The sequence below is a fragment of the Hemiscyllium ocellatum genome, chromosome 19 (assembly GCF_020745735.1).
Source record: "Hemiscyllium ocellatum isolate sHemOce1 chromosome 19, sHemOce1.pat.X.cur, whole genome shotgun sequence".
NCBI classification, from domain to species: Eukaryota; Metazoa; Chordata; class Chondrichthyes; order Orectolobiformes; family Hemiscylliidae; genus Hemiscyllium; species Hemiscyllium ocellatum.
The window spans coordinates 44,217,769-44,236,255 of NC_083419.1; the positions used below are offsets into that span (position 1 = coordinate 44,217,769).

The window sequence follows — 18,487 nt, forward strand, 5'->3', positions numbered from 1 at the left end:
CAATTGTGTACCACCTTAGCATCTGCTAATCTATCCATCTCACCTGCCATCCTGTCCCCTCACTCACTTTACTGCCATACACACTTACCTTACACACTTACTCTTTCCATAGTCTTTGAAAGAAGCTATAGACGTTTAAACTATGTTTACTTATTGCAATATGGCAGCTCTTGCTGTAAATGTGGCATGGCTTCCACAGACCTTTCCTGTGAATGTCTCTGTGAGGAGCCCTGCATTTGCACTTTTACAGGCTCCTCAATTGGCAGACAGGTTCAAAAACAAATCACAGGCAATTTACAGTGCAATTTCTTGATTGACTTAGATTAGAAATAAGGGGCTGAATCTTTTCATTTTTGGCAGAGTATAATTTTCGAGGAGATGGTCCATCATGGCTCATGTTAAACTTTCTCAAGCAAATTTTTGCTGTTCAGCTTATTGAATTTGCAACTGGTCTCTTTGGCACCTAGCTCATGTAAAAACAGTGGTAGAAGTGTTCACCACTACTGGGACTTCCCAATATTCATGTTGCTGGCCCAATATTTAAAACCCAGCTCCACAGCATATCAGACACTAAGTCAGGAACTGTCCCTTACACTGTGAACTCAACAAATGGTGCAGAAAGGGAACCTGACAGCTTTTTTCTCTGACAGGGGCCTGGAGATTCTGATAGATGGATAGTTATCAGAAGGGCAGTGTTCTTTCTCCAGACTGTAAAAGGGGACCACACCACCAATTGCCAGTCTGGACAGAAATAGTGACCAGGGTCAATGCGGTGTTTCAGGTAAAAAGAAATACCCAGTACTGTCAAAGGAAGGTTAATGATATTCTGCTCTTTGCAAGGGAAAGTGCCAGTATTTTCTCTCTGCTACCTCACACCCACAGGAACTCCACTATTCAGTCTAACTCTGCTACTGCACCAAAACTTATGGACAATAACTCTCAATTGCATGCAACATGCCAACCAATGGCTCTCACTCAACTCGTTCATCCAAATTGCTTCCCATTCCTGCCCTCTGTGCATCATACTTATTCACTGGGGACACCTTTACCGGCTTGCCTGGCCCTGCATCATTACTCATGACTCTTCTATCCTTTTCCATCATAAAACTCTTTCACAACCAGCCATCGGGGCAAGACAATAGTGAGGTGGACATTAGGCTGTATGAGGGAAGAAAATGTTGGAGTTAATTGAGGAAGAGAGTGATTACTCATGGAGTTGTCAAGACCTCCACATCTAAACAACTGATTGAGCTTCATTGTAATGCGTTACACTTCCATTAACACAAGTGAATCTCATTCTTATCTTTGCATGCTTTTATCCTTTTTCTTACAACTAATGCCCTGTCTTATTTTATGCAGTAAAAAGTCAGAAGTCACATGACACCAGGTTATAGTTCAATAGGTTTATTTGAAATCACAAGCTTTCGGAGCACTGCTCCTTCATCAGGTGAATGGAGGGAAGCACACAGACACAGAATTTCTATGCAAAGAAATAATGGTAAAATAATCCAGGTAATTAAGAGTGTCAAAAGATAAATACAAATGGTGAGAGTGGAATGTTGACAGGCTGAATAACAGGTCTTTGCAGGTGATCAAATGTATCAAATGGTGTGAGTAAAGTGTCATCAGCTGAATAGCAAGTGAAGGTATGATCTTTGATCCAATTAATAATTACAAAAAATCAAAAATAGGATGGTGCTCGAGACACTAAATGGCTAGACCAATATGATAAATATAAGAGTTGTGTGATGAGGATCTAACCAAAGTAACAGGTCCAAGGAACCCCCCAGCTTCTGTTGTGATGCTACAGATTTCTTATAGAAACTCAACACTCACAGATCAGTCAAACCAGTAACAGTCTTCATTATAAAGGATGTTTCGACTCTCTACACTTGCATCCCCATGATGACAGCCTTGCTGCAACAGCCTCAGTACTCAACACTGACAACTACCAATTCCCAGACGCTACCATACAACTCATCCGCTTCATCCTCAATCACAACATCTTCACCTTCAACAACCAGTTCTTCATCCAGACACATGAAACAGTCACAGGGATCAAATTTGCACCCCAAGATGCCAATATTTTCTGCACAGGATCTTCAACCATCCCCATATACCAGATACATTGATGACATTTATTTCCTTTGGACTCATGGCAAGGGATCACCGAAACAATTACTTGATAATTTGTGGGCGGCACGGTGGCACAGTGGTTAGCACTGCTGCCTCACAGCGCCTGAAGACCCGGGTTCAATTCCCGACTCAGGCGACTGACTGTGTGGAGTTTGCACGTTCTCCCCGTGTCTGCGTGGGTTTCCTCCGGGTGCTCCGGTTTCCTCCCACAGTCCAAAGATGTGCGGGTCAGGTGAATTGGCCATGCTAAATTGCCCATAGTGTTAGGTAAGGGGTAATGTAGGGGTATGGGTGGGTTTCGCTTCGGCGGGTCGGTGTGGACTTGTTGGGCCGAAGGGCCTGTTTCCACACTGTAAGTCTAATCTAAAAAAAGTCTAATCTAAATAATACCAACAATTTTCGTCCCGTCATCAGATTTATCATGAACTACACTTCAGAATCAGTCTTATTCTTGGACACATGCATCTCCATCAAGGACAGACATTTCAGTACTTAACTCTACTACAAAGTCATGGATAACCTCATGATGCTTCACTTCTCCAGCTTCTACCCCAAACATGTTAAAGAAACCATCCTCTACGGACAAGCCCTAAGTATAAATAGGATCTGCTCAGACAAAAATCAATGTGACAGACACCTACAGATGCTGAAAGATGCTCTCGTAAGAACAGGATATGATGCTCAACTCATCGATTGCTAGTTCCGACATGCCACAGTGAAAAGCCACAACAGCCTCCTCAGAAGACAGACACAGGACATGACCAATAGAGTTCCTTTCATTGTCAAGTACTTCCCTGCAGCGGAGAAGCTACAACATATTCTTTGCAGCCAATCAACATGCCATTGATGATGATGAACATCTTGCCAAGCCATCCCTACGTCTCCACTTCTTGCCTTCAAATAGCCGACTAACCTCAAACAGACCATTGTTCATAGCATACCACTCAGTCTTCAGGAGAACAGCAATTACAACACCACACAACCTTGCCACGGCGATTTCTGCAAGATATATCAGATCAATGGCATGGATACCTCCATCACACATGGAACACCACCCACCACGTATACGGTACGTACTCATGTGACTCAGCTAATGTTGCCTACCTCATATGCAATGAAGCTTGGTTTTTGGGAAGATTATGCAGGCACTACGACAATGGATGAATGGACACTGTGTAACCATCACCAGGCAGATGTGTTCCCTCCCCAGTCAGGGAACACTTCAGTGGTCAAGGACATTCAGTCTCTGATCTTCCGGTAAACGTCCTTCAAGGTGGCCTTTCAGATACACTACAAAGCAGAATTGCTGAGCAGAAGCTGATAACCGAGTTCTGTACCCATGAGGACGGCCTCAATTATGGTCCTGGGTTCATGTTACGCTGCATGTAACCCCACTATACTGTTCTGTATAAAATCTCCCTTACTGTTCTGTTTTGACACCATCACTTTCATTTCTTGTTTTTATCTATCTTAATTAGTTTGTAGAGCTATGGATTACTTGTTACTTTGGTTAGATCCTTGTTAAGGTTTCCATTTTAACTCATACCTATCATGTTATTCCAGCCATTTGGTTTGTCTCTAGCACTGTCCCATTTGCGCACAACAGGGTAGATTTTACAATTGGGGGAAGGGAAATTACGATGCAGTAAGACAGGATTTGAGGAGCATAAGTTGGGAGCATAGGCTGTCAGGGAAGGATGTGGTGGAAATGTGGAACTTTTTCAAGAAGCACATACGACTTGTCCTTGATATGTATGTACCTATCAGGCAGGAAAGAAATGGTCGTGTGAGGGAGCCTTGGTTGACGAGGGAGGTTGAATGTCTAGTAAAGAGGAAGAAGGAGGCTTACATAAGGTTGAGGAAACAGGGTTCAGACAGAGCAGTGGAGGGATACAGGATAGCCAGAAGGGACCTGATGAAAGGGATTAGGAGAGCTAAGAGAGGGCATGAAAAATCCTTGGCGGATAGGATCAAGGATAACCCCAAGGCATTTTATGCCAATGTGAGAAACATGAGAATGACGAGAACGAGGGTAGGTCCGATCAAGGACAGTAGTGGGAGATTGTGTATTGAGTCGGAAGAGATAGGAGAGGTCTTGAATGAGTACTTTTCTTCAGTATTTACGAACGAGAGGGACCGTATTGTTGAAGAGGAGAGTGTGAAACGGACTGGTAAGCTAGAAGAGACACTTTTTAGGAAGGAAGACGTGTTGGACATTTTGAACAACTTGAGGATAGACAAGTCCCCCGGGCCTGACGGGATATATCCTAGGATTATGTGGGAAGCAAGAGAGGAAATTGCAGTACCGTTGGCAATGATCTTTTCGTCTTCACTGTCAACGGGGGTGGTACCACGGGACTGGAGAGTAGCGAATGTTGTGCCCCTGTTCAAAAAAGGGAATAGGGATAACCCTGGGAATTACAGCCCAGTTAGTCTTACTTCTGTGGTAGGCAAAGTAATGGAAAGGGTACTGAGGGATAGGATTTATGAGTATCTGGAAAGACACTGCTTGATTAGGGACAGCCAGCACGGATTTGTGAAGGGTAGGTCTTGCCTTACAAGTCTTATTGAATTCTTTGAGGAGGTGACCAAGCATGTGGATGAGGGTAGAGCAGTGGATGTAGTGTACATGGATTTTAGTAAGGCATTTGATAAGGTTCCCCATAGTAGGCTTATGCGGAAAGTCAGGAGGCATAGGATAGAGGGAAATTTGGCCAATTGGATGGAAAACTGGCTAACCGGTCGAAGTCAGAGAGTGGTGGTAGATGGTAAATATTCAGCCTGGAGCCCAGTTACAAGTGGAGTTCCGCAGGGACCAGTTCTGGGTCCTCTGCTGTTTGTAATTTTTATTTAATGACTTGGATGAGGGAGTCGAAGGGTGGGTCAGTAAATTTGCAGATGATACGAAGATTGGTGGAGTTGTGGACAGTGAGGAGGGTTGTTGTCGGCTGCAAAGGGACTTAGATATGACGCAGAGCTGGTCTGAGGAGTGGCAGATGGAGTTCAACCCTGCCAAGTGTGAGGTTGTCCATTTTGGAAGAACAAATAAGAATGCGGAATACAGGGTTAACGGTAGGGTTCTTAGTCAGGTGGAGGAACAGAGGGATCTTGGGGTCTATGTACATAGATCTTTGAAAGTTGCCACTCAGGTGGATAGAGCTTGTAAGAAGGCCTATGGTGTATTAGCGTTCATTAGCAGAGGGATTGAATTCAAGAGTCGTGAAGTGATGTTGCAGCTGTACAGGACTTTGGTTAGGCCACATTTGGAGTACTGTGTGCAGTTCTGGTCGCCTCACTTTAGGAAAGATGTGGAAGCTTTGGAGAGGGTGCAGAGAAGATTTACCAGGATGTTGCCTGGAATGGAGAATAGGTCATATGAGGATAGGTTGAGAGTTCTCGGCCTTTTCTCGTTGAAACGGCGAAGGATGAGGGGTGACTTGATAGAGGTTTATAAGATGATCAGAGGAATAGATAGAGTTGACAGTCAGAAACTTTTTCCCCGGGTACAACAGAGTGTTACAAGGGGACATAAATTTAAGGTGAAGGGTGGAAGGTATAGGGGAGATGTCAGGGGTGGGTTCTTTACCCAGAGAGTGGTGGGGGCATGGAATGCGCTGCCCGTGGGAGTGGTAGAGTCAGAATCATTGGCGACCTTTAAGTGGCAATTGGATAGGTACATGGATGGGTGCTTAATCTAGGATAGATGTTCGGCACAACATCGTGGGCCGAAGGGCCTGTTCTGTGCTGTATTGTTCTATGTTCTATGTTCTATTTTGATTTTTTGTAATTATTAGTCAGATCATTGGTCATCCCTTCACTTGTTATTCAGCTGTTGACACTTCACTCACACCATTTGACACTTTTGATCACCTGCAAAGACTTGCTGTTCAGCCCGTCAACATGCTACTCACACCATCTATATTTACTTTTGACTCTCTTAATTATCTGAATTATCTTACCATTATTTTCCTGCATAAAAATTAATTGCCTGTGTGCTTCCTTCCACTTCACCTGAAGAAGGAGCAGTGCTCCAGAAGCTTGTGATTTCAAATAAACCTGTTGGATTATAATCTGATATCATGTGATTTCTGCCTTTGTTCACCATAGTCCAACACCGGCAATTCCACATTAATGCAGGTACTAATGGGCCCCAGCAGTCTATGGTGAGAAAGAGATCAGTCTGTCCACTGTGAACACAACCAGCACCTCTGAGGAGAAAGCAACAACCTTCTGAGAATGCAACAGTGAGGTTTTGACTTGCACCCTCCATCAACTCAATAAATACTCTGTCTAGATTAGACTCAGGAGCACGGTTTAGTAAGCATATCAATGAAGCATTTCTGCAGCTAGTAAAGGAAGCAATGCTTCAGGTCTCTAGCACTCTGAAGACAAACAGAAAGCAGGCAACTGCTCAGCTCCACATGGAAGATGATCCCATGGTCTTGGTATTTAGTGACCAGCAAAATGCATAGAGAAGCTCAGCAATAGCAATCAGGTTTATCAGAGGTTGCATGCAGGAATCTAAAGTTATCAATTTTGTGCTGATTTCTCTATGCTTGAGTCAGAAAGTGACCACGGAATCCAGGTCAAATACACTGTCTCCTGAATATGTGCAGGGAACTACATTCCCTCACTAATGATGGAAGATGGTGGCAGAGGAGTACACAGTGGAGGGCTCCTGAGGCAGGGGTTTGTTCACTCCTTTTTACATCTGTTTGCCTTTTTTCTTTATTTTCTCTTCATTCTTAAACTTCATTAGCAGAGGAGCGTGTGTGGACCTGGCGACATCGGCAGCATCAGCGAGCTGGGCCCAGTAGCAAAACAATGGTGCTTGAAGAGTGGTGACTCTGGTGTTAGTGGGGTTGGCGCAGATGACAAGGTGTTTGCAGATGGAGATCTGCATCGACAGTGGCATCTGTGAGATGGACACAGTGACTGAAGATGGTCCTTGAAGAATGATGACTCCGACATTGATGGGTCCAGTGCCGGTGTTGGCAAAACAAAGGCAAATATGACTCAAGCTTTCAGTTTCCTGCCACTTCAACATGCCTCATTTGCCACAAATGTTAAAGACTTTTAAAAATACACAAAATACCAAAGTTGAGTATCTCTTGGAGTTTGAAAATTCTAAAAACCAACAATTTTCTGAGTAAAAGCATTCCTTATCATCGTTTTCTTAAGAGGTTAGGTAGAAGGTTTAAAAAACCAAACTTCAAAAGTGGCAATCTCTGGTTTATTCCCATTGCCAAGTTCTACTAAAGGAAGGGATAAATGGATAGGGCAGATTAGTAAATGGCTGAAGAGGTGGTGCAATGTGCAGGGCTTCAGATTCACTGGAATCCCCCCTGGTGTAGAAAAGACCTGCTCAAAAGGGATGGGTTTCACCTGAATTGGAAATGGGCCAAAATCCTGGTGGGGAGATTTTCTAGTTCTATTTCAGGAGTCTGTGATGTCTTATAGAGTGTGAGAGAGACAGAGAGAGAGAGTGCAAGTGTCATTGTATGTGTGTATGTATATGTGCTCCTAAGTAGCATTGAAAATGGAAAGACAGATGAGGATGGTTCTCAATCGGAAAACAGCAAGTTAATTAAAAAACACTGTAAAGAGCAAATCAGAGAATGAGGTAACTCTGAAGGAGTAAATTGCAGTTATTTCAATACAAGGGATCTTACAAGTGAGTGTGATGAACTCAGGGCATTTATGGGAACATGGGATTGGGATGTCATAAATATTACAGGAACTTGGCTGAGGGAAGGAAAGGATTGGCAGGTCAAGGAGCAAAACTTGACCGTCTCTTGGGAATAAAGGCAATCCAAGTAACTGAAGTGTTCGTAAAAGAACATTTTGGGAGCAATGATCATAATTCTATTCATTTTAAAATAGTTATGGAGTAGACTGTCTGCAGGTAAAGGGATGAGTGACAAATGAGAAGTTTTCAAAAGTGTGATAATCAGAGTTCAAAGGCATTATGTTCCTGGTGGAATGAAAGGTGTTAAGAGGAGGGAACAATGGATAAATAAAGATATTGAGGTTTTAGTCAAGAATAAAAAAGAATTATATATTAGATATAGACAACTGGACATCAAATGAATCTCTGGAAGATTTTAAAGAGTTACAGGCATTCTTAAGAGGGAACTTGGCGAAGCAAAGAGGAATGTGAAGAAGCCTTGGCAGATATGGCTAAGGATAATCCAAAGAGATTCTGCAAGTTTTAAGAGCAAAGAGCAACTAGAGAGAGAGTAGGGCCCCTTAAAGATCAACGAGGTCACCCTTGTGTTGAACCTCGGGAGGTGGGGAGGCATTAACTGAATATTTTGCCTCAGTATTTAGTGTGGAGAAAGAAATGGAGGCTAGAGAATGCAGGGAAATAAATATTGATGTTTTAAAAACAGTTCACATTACAGAAGAGAAAGTGCTGGAGGTCTTAGAAAACATAAAGGTGGATAAATGTCTGGGACCTGATCATATATCCCAGGACATTGTGAGACATTAGGCAGGAATTTGCAGGGCCCCTAGCAGAAATACTTGTAAGATCTATAACCATTGGTGAGTTGCCAGAGGACTGGAAGGTGGCTTATTTAAAAAAGGATGTAACAAGAACCCTGGGGACTATAGATCTGTGAGTTTGACATCAGTGGTGGGTAAGTCGTTTTCAGTGATTCTGAAGGATAGGATTGACATCCATTTGGAGAGGGTAGGTAAAAACTTAGTCTACTCCAAAACTAGTTTAAAATGAATAGAATTATGACCATCCATTTGGAGAGGATAGGAATTATTACAGACAGTCAGCATGGTTTTGTGCGAGGGAACTGTGTCTCACAAACTTGATTAAGTTTTTTGAGTAAGCAACCAAGAAGATTAATGAGGGTTGAGTGGTAGATATTGTTTACATGGACTTCAGTAAAACATTTGAAAAGGTTCCACATGGTAGACAAATTGGTAAAGTGAGATCACATGGGATTCAGGGTGAGCTTGCCAATTGGATATCAAATTGATTTTATGGTAGGAGGTTAGATCAGAGTGGTGCTGGAAAAGCACAGCACACAAGCAGCATCCGAGGAGCAGGAAAATCGTAGTTTCAGGCAAAAGCCCTTCATTAGGGCCTGATGAAGGGCTTTTACCCGAAACATCGATTTTCCTGCTCCTCGGATGCTGCCTGACCTGCTGTGCTTTTCCAGCACCACTCTGATCTAAACCCTGGTTTCCAGCATCTGCAGTCCTCACCTTTGCCTTTATGGTAAGAGGTAGAGAGTAGTGATGGAGGTTTGTTTTTACAGACTGGAGGCCTGTGCCCAGTGATGTTCCAAAGGGTTTGGTACTGGGTCCACTTTTGTGTGTCATTTATAGAAATTATTTGGATGAGAACATAAGAGGCATGGTTAGTACGTTTGCATGACACCTGTTGTATAGTGGACAGTGAATGAGGTTATCTAAGATTGCAATCAGATATTGAACAATTGGGTCAATGGGTTGGGGAGTGGCAGATGAAGTTTAATTTAGATAAGAGTGAGATATTGCATTTTGGTAAAACAAACAAGGATAGGACTTGCACAATTAATAGTAGGGCCTCTTGTAAGTGTTAAGATTAGAGTTGTGCTGGAAAAGCAGAGAAGGTCAGGCAGCAATCGAGGAGCAGGAAAATTGATGTTTCGGGCAAAAGCCCTTCATTCCTGATGAAGGGCTTTTGCCCGAAATTTTGATTTTCCTGCTCCTCAGATGCTGCTTGACCTGCTGTGCCTTTCCAGTACCATTCTAATCTTGACTCTGATCTCCAGCATCTGCAGTCCTCATTTTTGCCCTTTTAAATATTGTAGAACAAAGAGACCTAGGGGTTCAGCTCCATAATTCTTTAAAGTCTGCATCACAGATACACACGGTGGTTAAGAAGGTGTTTAGTACGCTTGCCTTTATTACTCACACCTTTGAATACAGGAGTTGGAATACCATGTTGAGGTTGTACAGGACATTGGTGAGGCCGCTTCTGGAGCAGTTCTGATTGCCTTGTTATAGGGAGAATATTATTAAACTGGAGAGCTTCAGAAAAGATCTATCAGGATGTTGCTGGGAATAGAAGGTTTGAGTTACAAAAATAGTTTGGATAGGCTGGGACTTCTGTCACTGGAGTGTAGGAGGTTGAGGGGTAACCTTAGAGATGTTTATAAAATCATGAGGGACACAGATTGGGTGTATAGTAAAGGTCTTTTCCCTAAGGTGGGGAAGTTCAAAATCAGGGGGCATATTTTTAAGGTAAGAAGAGAACAGTTTAAAAAGGACACGAGGGGCGACTTTCCTTTTACACAGAGTGGTTAGTGTGTAGAATGAACTATCAGAGGAAGTGGCGATTGCAGGTACAGTTACAGCATTTAAAAAACATTTGGCTAAGTTAATGAATTGGAAAGGTTTGGAGGGATATGGGCCAGGAGAAGGCAGGTGGGACTAGTTTAGGTTGGGAACATGAGAGACTAGTTGGACTGAAGAGTTCATTTCTATGTTTTTTTACTCTCTGACTCTATAATTGCTAAAGAAAATATAAACTGGTTTTCTTCAGGTCTAACTTGGGGTTTGACCGCAATGAACAGCGAGACAGCTTCTGAGCTGGTAGAGATATGATCACTTCTCTGTTCACAGCACAAGCTATTAAATTATATGAGAATAAATCACATGGTTGTTGGCAAGCAAAAGGCCTCTGTCACTGATAACTGGTCATTCATCCACAGACTAATCCACTTCTTTTGCCAGCTCCATCTGAATACAGAACTCCAGTTGTCTGCAATCTTCAATAACTGCTTGCTCATGCTGCTGTTGAAACAATATTTACTAGTCAGGTTGAGACAGATTGAGATAGATTTATATGCTAAACATGAGTTAGAGTTGTGAGGAAAATTCCAAGAGGTGTCAGAGATTTAGTCAAGTTGAGTGAGTGAGCAAATACTTGGCATGTGCAGTATAACATGGCAAAATATTAAGTTATGCACGTTGGTGTGAAAAAAACAGAAAGGAAGGACACTTTCTAAATGGGGATACATTGGGAAAAGCTGATGTACGAAGGAATTTGGATGTTCACCAGCCAATGAAAGTAGGCTCATGCAACAAGCAATTAAAATGGAAAATTGCATATTACATAGAAATATAAAAGATAGGATCAGGAGGAGGCCATTCAGCCCTTCGAGCCTGCTCCACCATTCATCATTATCATGGACTGATCATCCAACTCAATAGCATAATCCTGCTTTCTCCCCATAACCTTTGATCCCATTTGCCTCTTGAATACATTCAATGGTTTGGTATCAACTACTTCCTTCGGTAATGAATTCTACAGGTTCACTACTCTTTTGTTGAAGAAATGTCTCCTCACCTCTGTCCTAAATGGTCTAGCCTGAATTCTCAGACTGTGATCCCTGGTTCTGAACACACCCACCATCAGGAACATCCTCCCTGCATTTACCCTATCTAGTCCTGCCAGACTTTTATAAGTCTCTATGAGATCCCCCTCATTTTTCTGAACTCCAGCATAAACAATCCTAATCTAGCCATTTACATAAATGATTTGGATGTGAGTGTAAGAGGTACAGTTAGTAAGTTTGCAGATGACACCAAAATTGGAGGTGCAGAGGACAGCGAAGAAGGTTACCTCAGATTACAACAGGATCTGGACCAGATGGGCCAATGGGCTAAGAAATGGCAGATGGAGTTTAATTCAGGTAAAGTGAGGTGCTGCATTTTGGGAAAGCAAATCTTAGCAGGACTTATACACTTAATGGTAAGGTCCTAGGCAGTGTTGCTGAACAAAGAGACCTTGGAGTACAGGTTCATAGCTCCTTGAAAGTGGAGTCGCAGGTAGATAGGATAGTGAAGAAGGCGTTTGGTATGCTTTCCTTTATTGGTCAGAGTACTCAGTTCAGGCGTTGGGAGATCATGTTGCGGCTGTACAGGACATTGGTTAGGCCACTGTTGGAATATTGCGTGCAATTCTGGTCTCCTTCCTATCGGAAAGATGTTGTGAAACTTGAAAGGGTTCAGAAAAGATTTACAAGGATGTTGCCAGGTTTGGAGGATTTGAGCTATAGGGAGAGGCTGAACAGGCTGGGGCTGTTTTCCCTGGAGCATCAGAGGCTGAAGGGTGACCTTATAGAGGTTTACAAAATTGTGAGGGGCATGGATAGGGTAAATAGGCAAAGTCTTTTCCCTGGGGTCGGGGAGTCCAGGGCTAGAGGGCATAGGTTTAGGGCAAGGGGGAAAGACATAAAAGAGACCTAAGGGGCAACTTTTTCACACAGAGGGTGGTACGGGTATGGAAGGAGCTGCCACAGGAAGTGGTGAAGGCTGGTACAATTGCAACATTTAAGAGGCATTTGGATGGGTATATGAATAGGAAGGGTTTGGAGGGATATGGGCTGGGTGCTGGCAGGTGGGACTAGATTAGGTTGGAATATCTGGTCGGCATGGACAGGTTGGATCGCAGGGTCTGTTTCCATGCTGTACATCTCTATGACTCTAGTCAATCTCTCCTCATATGTTGGTCCTGATATCCCTAGAATCAGCTTCATAAACCTTCACTGCACTCTCTTGAGAACAAGAGCATCCTACCTCAGAAAAGGAGACCAAAACTGCACACAGTATTCTAGGTGTGGCTTCCCCAAGGCCCTGTATAACAGCAACAACACATCTTTGCTCCTGTACTTGAAACCTCTCGCAATGAAGGCCAACATGCCGTTTGCCTTCTTTACTGCCTGCTGCACCTGAATGCTTACCTTCAGCGACTGGTGCACAAGGATACCCAGGTCTTGCTGCATACTCATCTCTCCCAACTTACAGCCACTGAGATAGTAATCTGCCTTCTTGTTTTTGCTTCCAAAGTGAATAATCTCAAATTTCTCCAAATTATACAGCAGCTGCCATTGATATGCTCACTCACCCGACTTGTCCAGATCATATAGAAGGATCTCTGCATCCTTGTCATATTGGCCTTCATTGAAAGAAGATTTGAGTTTAGGAGTAGGGATGCCTTACTGCAGTTATACAGGACGTTGGTGAGACCATATCGGAGTGTTGGTCTCTCTACCTAACAAAAGATATACTTGCCATAGAGAAAGTGTAGCAGATGTTCATTGGACTGACACAGGGGATGACTCGACTGTCCTATGAGAATAGATTGGTTCAACCTGCCCTGTATTCATTACAATTTGGAAGGATGAGAGTGGATTTGATTGAAAGATATAAAACTCCTAAAACAGCTAGGCGGACTAGATGCAGAAAGGCTGTTCCCATGGTTATGGAATCTAGAAGTAGTGGATACCATGTCAGAATATTTAGCACTTTAAGATTGAGATGAGGAAAATCTTCTTCACTATCTGTGTCATTCTCTACAATGGAAGTCTGTGGAGGCTAAGTCACTGAATTATATTAAAGAAAGACATTGATTTCAAAAGAATCAAGGGGCACGAGGAGAAGTGGGCATACATCTTTGAGATAGAGCATCAGTGATGATCACATTGAATGGTGGAACAGGCTGAAAGGGACAAATGGCCTAGGTTCTGTGTTTCTATGAGACTTTACACCTGATCACAGTGGCATCTCACTATAGGTAGTTTCCTGCAACACCATAGTTATGTTCTCGTGAAAACTTGCTTAATAGAAAATTGCTTAATATAAATACCAGGGCCACAATATTACTCACGATCACTCAATAGTCACCCAAAAGTCAAACACAAAGTATAGCACAGCCTGAATGAAGGTTGAAATCATATTTAGTAACCAAACAAAAGTAAATTTAACACAGTACATTTAAAAATGTAAGAAAGCTGCCTTCAGTACAGTACATCTCACAGAAAGTTGCTCTGTTGGCACGTGACATTGGTGCATGCACAGTATGACACACAGGCTAACATTGACACTGCACATGCACAGAATGGCGTGGAGACTTCGGTGTCAATATCGGTGCATGCACGGAAACTTTGGCGTGGATATTGGCGCATGCACAGAAACTTTGATGTGGATATCGGCGCATGCACAGAATGGCACAGAAACTTTGGCGTGGATATCGGCGCATGCACAGAATGGCACGGAGACTTTGGCGCATGCACAGAACGAAGCATGCGAACTTATCCCCACTGGAATCACACTATTGTGAAAAGAGGTTAAGTGTTCTCAAAAATACCGTTCCCTAATTCTTCAGCGATGTTATAGCCAAATTGCGCTGCCAAAATGGGTGTTATTCCAGAACTATCTATAGTTGACTTTTCAACTTAAAATGACCATTCATACAGACTGATTTTTGTTTGATTTACCAATTCTTTACCTGTGCTTACATGTTATGTCCAAACCTTTGAGCTCTTGTCTTACATAATAACCTTTTATGCAGCATCTAATCAAATGCCTTTTGGAAATCCAAATACACTAGTTTGCCTTTATCCCCCCAGCTTATTCTCTCCTAAAGAATCTTAATGAATTTGTCAAACAAGATTTCTCTGTTTTGAAACCATTGTGACTCTGTTTGATTATATTACAATTTTCGATATTTTCAACAAGAATTTCCTTAATGGCTTCTGGCATTTTCCTAAAGAAAGCTGTGAGTTTAACTGTTCTATACCTCTTGCTTTCTGTATCTCTCTTTAATAGAAGTGTAATTCTTGTAGTTTCTAATCTATTAATCCAGGGAATTTTGGAATATTATAAACAATGTACCTATTTTCTCTGCAGACAAAGACCCACTTAAGACCCTAAATTATAGGGCCTTGGGCACTTTTCAGCCTTTCGTCATGTTGGTCTTCCTTATATTTTAAAAGTGATAGTAATTGTCTTTAAATCCCTCCCTTCTTATTGACCCTTGATGTTTTGCTATACTTGAAGTAATTTTTGCATTTTCTTCAGTAAAAACAAATACAAAGTACTTGTCAAGGTCTCTCCCTTGTTTCCCAATGTTTATCCTCCAGTCCCAACTTCCAAGGGACCAAATTTATTTTAGTTACTCTTCTTACGTTTGACATTTTTGCAAGAGGCTATTGCTGTCTGCTTGTATATTTCTTGCAAACTTACTCTCATTCTACCTTTTCTCTCTTCATTGTTTTTTCGTCAACCTTCGCCAGTTTTGAAAATGTTCCCAAATATTTGGCTTTGTAGCATGTTTGTCTTTCTTTGATACTGCCTCAAATTAGAAAGAAGTACTCACAGCTGTGAAGAAAGTATGCTGTCCTCACTACGGCAATTGGGATCTTCATTGAAGTTCTCATCATAAATTTCATCAGGATATGCTTCCTCTCGCTGAATAATTGGCAAACTGCTATCTTCAGAGTCTGAACTAAAAATACAAGCGTGTAACAGGGTCATTATACCTGATGTAAAGCAGAGAAACAAAACCATCATATGTACATCCTTGGTAAGTGACTGAATATCATGCAATGGTTGACTATTATATTGATCCTTAACGATGCAAAATTGTTGCCCATAAAAAGACAAATCAGTGCAGGACTTACACACTTAATGGTAAGGTCCTGGGGAATGTTGCTGAATAAAAAGACCTTGGAATGCAGATTCATTGTTCCTTGGAAGTGGAGCCACAGGTAGATAGGATATTGAAGAAGGCATTTAGTATGCTTTTCTTTATTGGCCAGAGCATTGAGTATAGGAGTTGAAGGTTGTATTGCAGCTTTACAGGACATTGGTTAGGCCACTTTTGCAATATTGTGTGCAATTCTGGTCTCTCTCCTATCGGAAGGATGTTGTGAAACTTGAAAGCATTCAGAAAAGATTTGTAAGGATGTTGCCAGTGTTGGAGGGTTTGAGCTATAGGGAGAAGCTGAATAGGCTGGGGCTGATTTCCCTAAAGTATCAGAGGCTGAAGGATAACCTTACAGAGGTTTATAAAATCATGAGGGGCATGGATAGGATAAACAGACAAGGCCTTTTCCCTGGTGTGGGAGAGTCCAGAACTAGAGGGCATAGGTTTAAGGTGAGAGGGAAAAGATTTAAAAGAGACTTAGGGGCAATTTTTTCACACAGAGGGTGGTGCATGTTTGGAATGACCTGCCAGAGTATGTGGTATACCAGTGGAGGCTGGTATAATTACAATATTTAAAAGGCATCTGGATGGGTATATGAATAGAGGGTTTAGAGGGATATGGGCCAAGTGCTGGCAAGTGGGACTAGATTAATTTAGGATGTGTGGTTGGCATGGACGAATTGGACCAAGGGGTCTGTCTCCATGCTGTACATCTCTAGGACTCTTTTTGTAAAGATAAAAACAGATAAGGTTGGAAATATAGAAGAGAGAAAAAACAGGTTGATTAGACTCCATCTTAAGAACACGTTATAAGTACTTAACAGCATTTTCTGCTTTTGTTTCATATTTCCAAGTTGTTAAAATTAGTGCTGATAGTTTGCGAAATATTCAAAAGAAGAAACTAGTACTGTACTAGATTAATCTGAACAACATTTAACTAAAGGGCTAAACAAAAAAAATCCTGATTATAAAGGAATTATTCTAAAATTATGACTTCAAGTCAATGTAAACAAATTGTTGAACAATAAAATTACAAAAAACTTTCTTCATAGTTACATTTTGAAATAATGAAGTCAGATAGTTAGTAGTCAGCATTATATGATGTTACCAATATGCTCTGACTTCTGCACTGATGACCTAAATGACCTTTCTGTTCTCATTCGTGTTGTACCAAATGAGAAGAATCATAAGAAATTCTAAAATAAATTGATTCTAAATAATAAGTGCATTTATTATTTAATTGGGATAAAAAGAACATTATAAAGGTTAAAGCTGCTATTGTTAAAGTGAAAGAATACTCAGAAGGGTACATACCGTACCAGTGTTTCATAATACCGAGTCCTGTTTCACAAGAAAGCATGAAAACAGAGAGAAAAAAAAATCAATTTGATATCTTCTTAAGTACATTTAACAGCTCTTGGAAAATTATTACTAAGTACAGGAAGAGGCAAGAGCAGGATCTGTTTCCTGGTCAGCCAGAACCATGTGGTAGCTGTGGTGCAAAAAACATTTCCATGTTAGAAGACTCCACTTGCTGGTTTTTAACCTGAGTAAGTGTTTTGAGGGAGACACTCTCACACACACCTTAGAAATTTAGCAACGCTATGGATCTATAGTGCTATTTATTGAAACTCTTAAATTTTGACTCAGCATAATTATTTAGTGCATTTAGTGTCTTTTATTTTGGCGTTATGCAATACTCATACTGCTTGTATTTGTAGAGCTCACATCATAAGCAAATGCATAGACTGCACACTTTGTTTATTCTAGTTCGGCAGTCACTATACACACACACATTGCTTATTTAAATGGGTTAAAGATAAACTAAGAAAACCTTTTTTCCATCATCTGAAAGATGTTTACATAATAACATACTTTAAATTGAAATGGCAATGAATGGTAGAGAAATATCTTGCAATATTCCAACATTACCTTTTGGGATTGATCCTCCATGTTGTGCCTTGCAATATAAGTGCTGAAGTCAGTGAATTGCTATGACCATCCACTGTGCTGACAGTGCTTTGGTAGTTGACTGGAATTGGGAATCTGGATATTGCAGTATTATTGGCATTGTTGATATTGGCATTTGACCCAGATGATGAATAGCTGCTTGGAGTGAAGGTTGAATCAACCAGTTTCTCATGTGATGGTGATTCTACTTCAACTTGAGAAGTCCCTGATTTATTGAGGTGCAAAGGACGCTGTGTGGTGAACGTTTGTGGAAAGGAGCCTCTACAATCACTTGGATAATAGCCAACATGGTTCCCAAATAAACCACCAGCCCTCTGTTGGAAGAAATCATTCTCAGTCATATTCAACCTTACAATATTATATTGAACACATGCATCCTCTAACAATTAATCCATATCTTTCACCATAAAACTGTTAAATGAGCTGTCCAAGTTGGAGGGAAGAGATGTGCCATTGAGTGAAAAGATTTTAATTTGCATTTCTCACTCCCCGTAATATAAAGTCTCAACATTTGCTATAGTCTAAAGTAGATCCATAGCAGAGTTTAGTCAAGTCCATCGAGTATAGAGGATGAGTAAACTGAGTAATCCTACACATCCCAAGCAGCCAATTATAAGGCAATTCTCAAATTGGTCTGAAAGCAGATTCTCTCCCATACCAACAACCATGGAACAGGGCAAATAATAGCAAGACGCTCAATTAGAAGAAATGCAAAAAAAATTTAGAACACCTTATTCATTCCACAAGGTCTGTTCCTTCCACAAAAGTGCTTCAATCCAGACATACAATAGTTAAGTGTTGCAAAATTCTAGGTTATTTAGAATTATACATCCTAGTTTGGACAGTTTTTTTAATTAGTTACAGGCATTTTCTTTTTATCAG

General features: G+C 41.4%; 1 protein-coding gene across 1 annotated transcript in view; it reads right to left on the reverse strand.

Annotated features, from left to right (window-relative positions):
• The window catches only part of cacna1c (calcium channel, voltage-dependent, L type, alpha 1C subunit), a 1,009,638-nt gene that overhangs the window by 35,286 nt on the left and 955,865 nt on the right, over nt 1-18,487 (reverse strand). The window contains exons 42-44 of the mRNA XM_060839877.1: nt 17,567-17,919; nt 16,949-16,975; nt 15,305-15,433 (exon numbers count right to left, since the gene is read on the reverse strand). Of these exons, the coding sequence (XP_060695860.1) occupies nt 15,305-15,433; nt 16,949-16,975; nt 17,567-17,919 (509 nt within the window). The remainder of the gene's footprint in view (nt 1-15,304; nt 15,434-16,948; nt 16,976-17,566; nt 17,920-18,487) is intronic.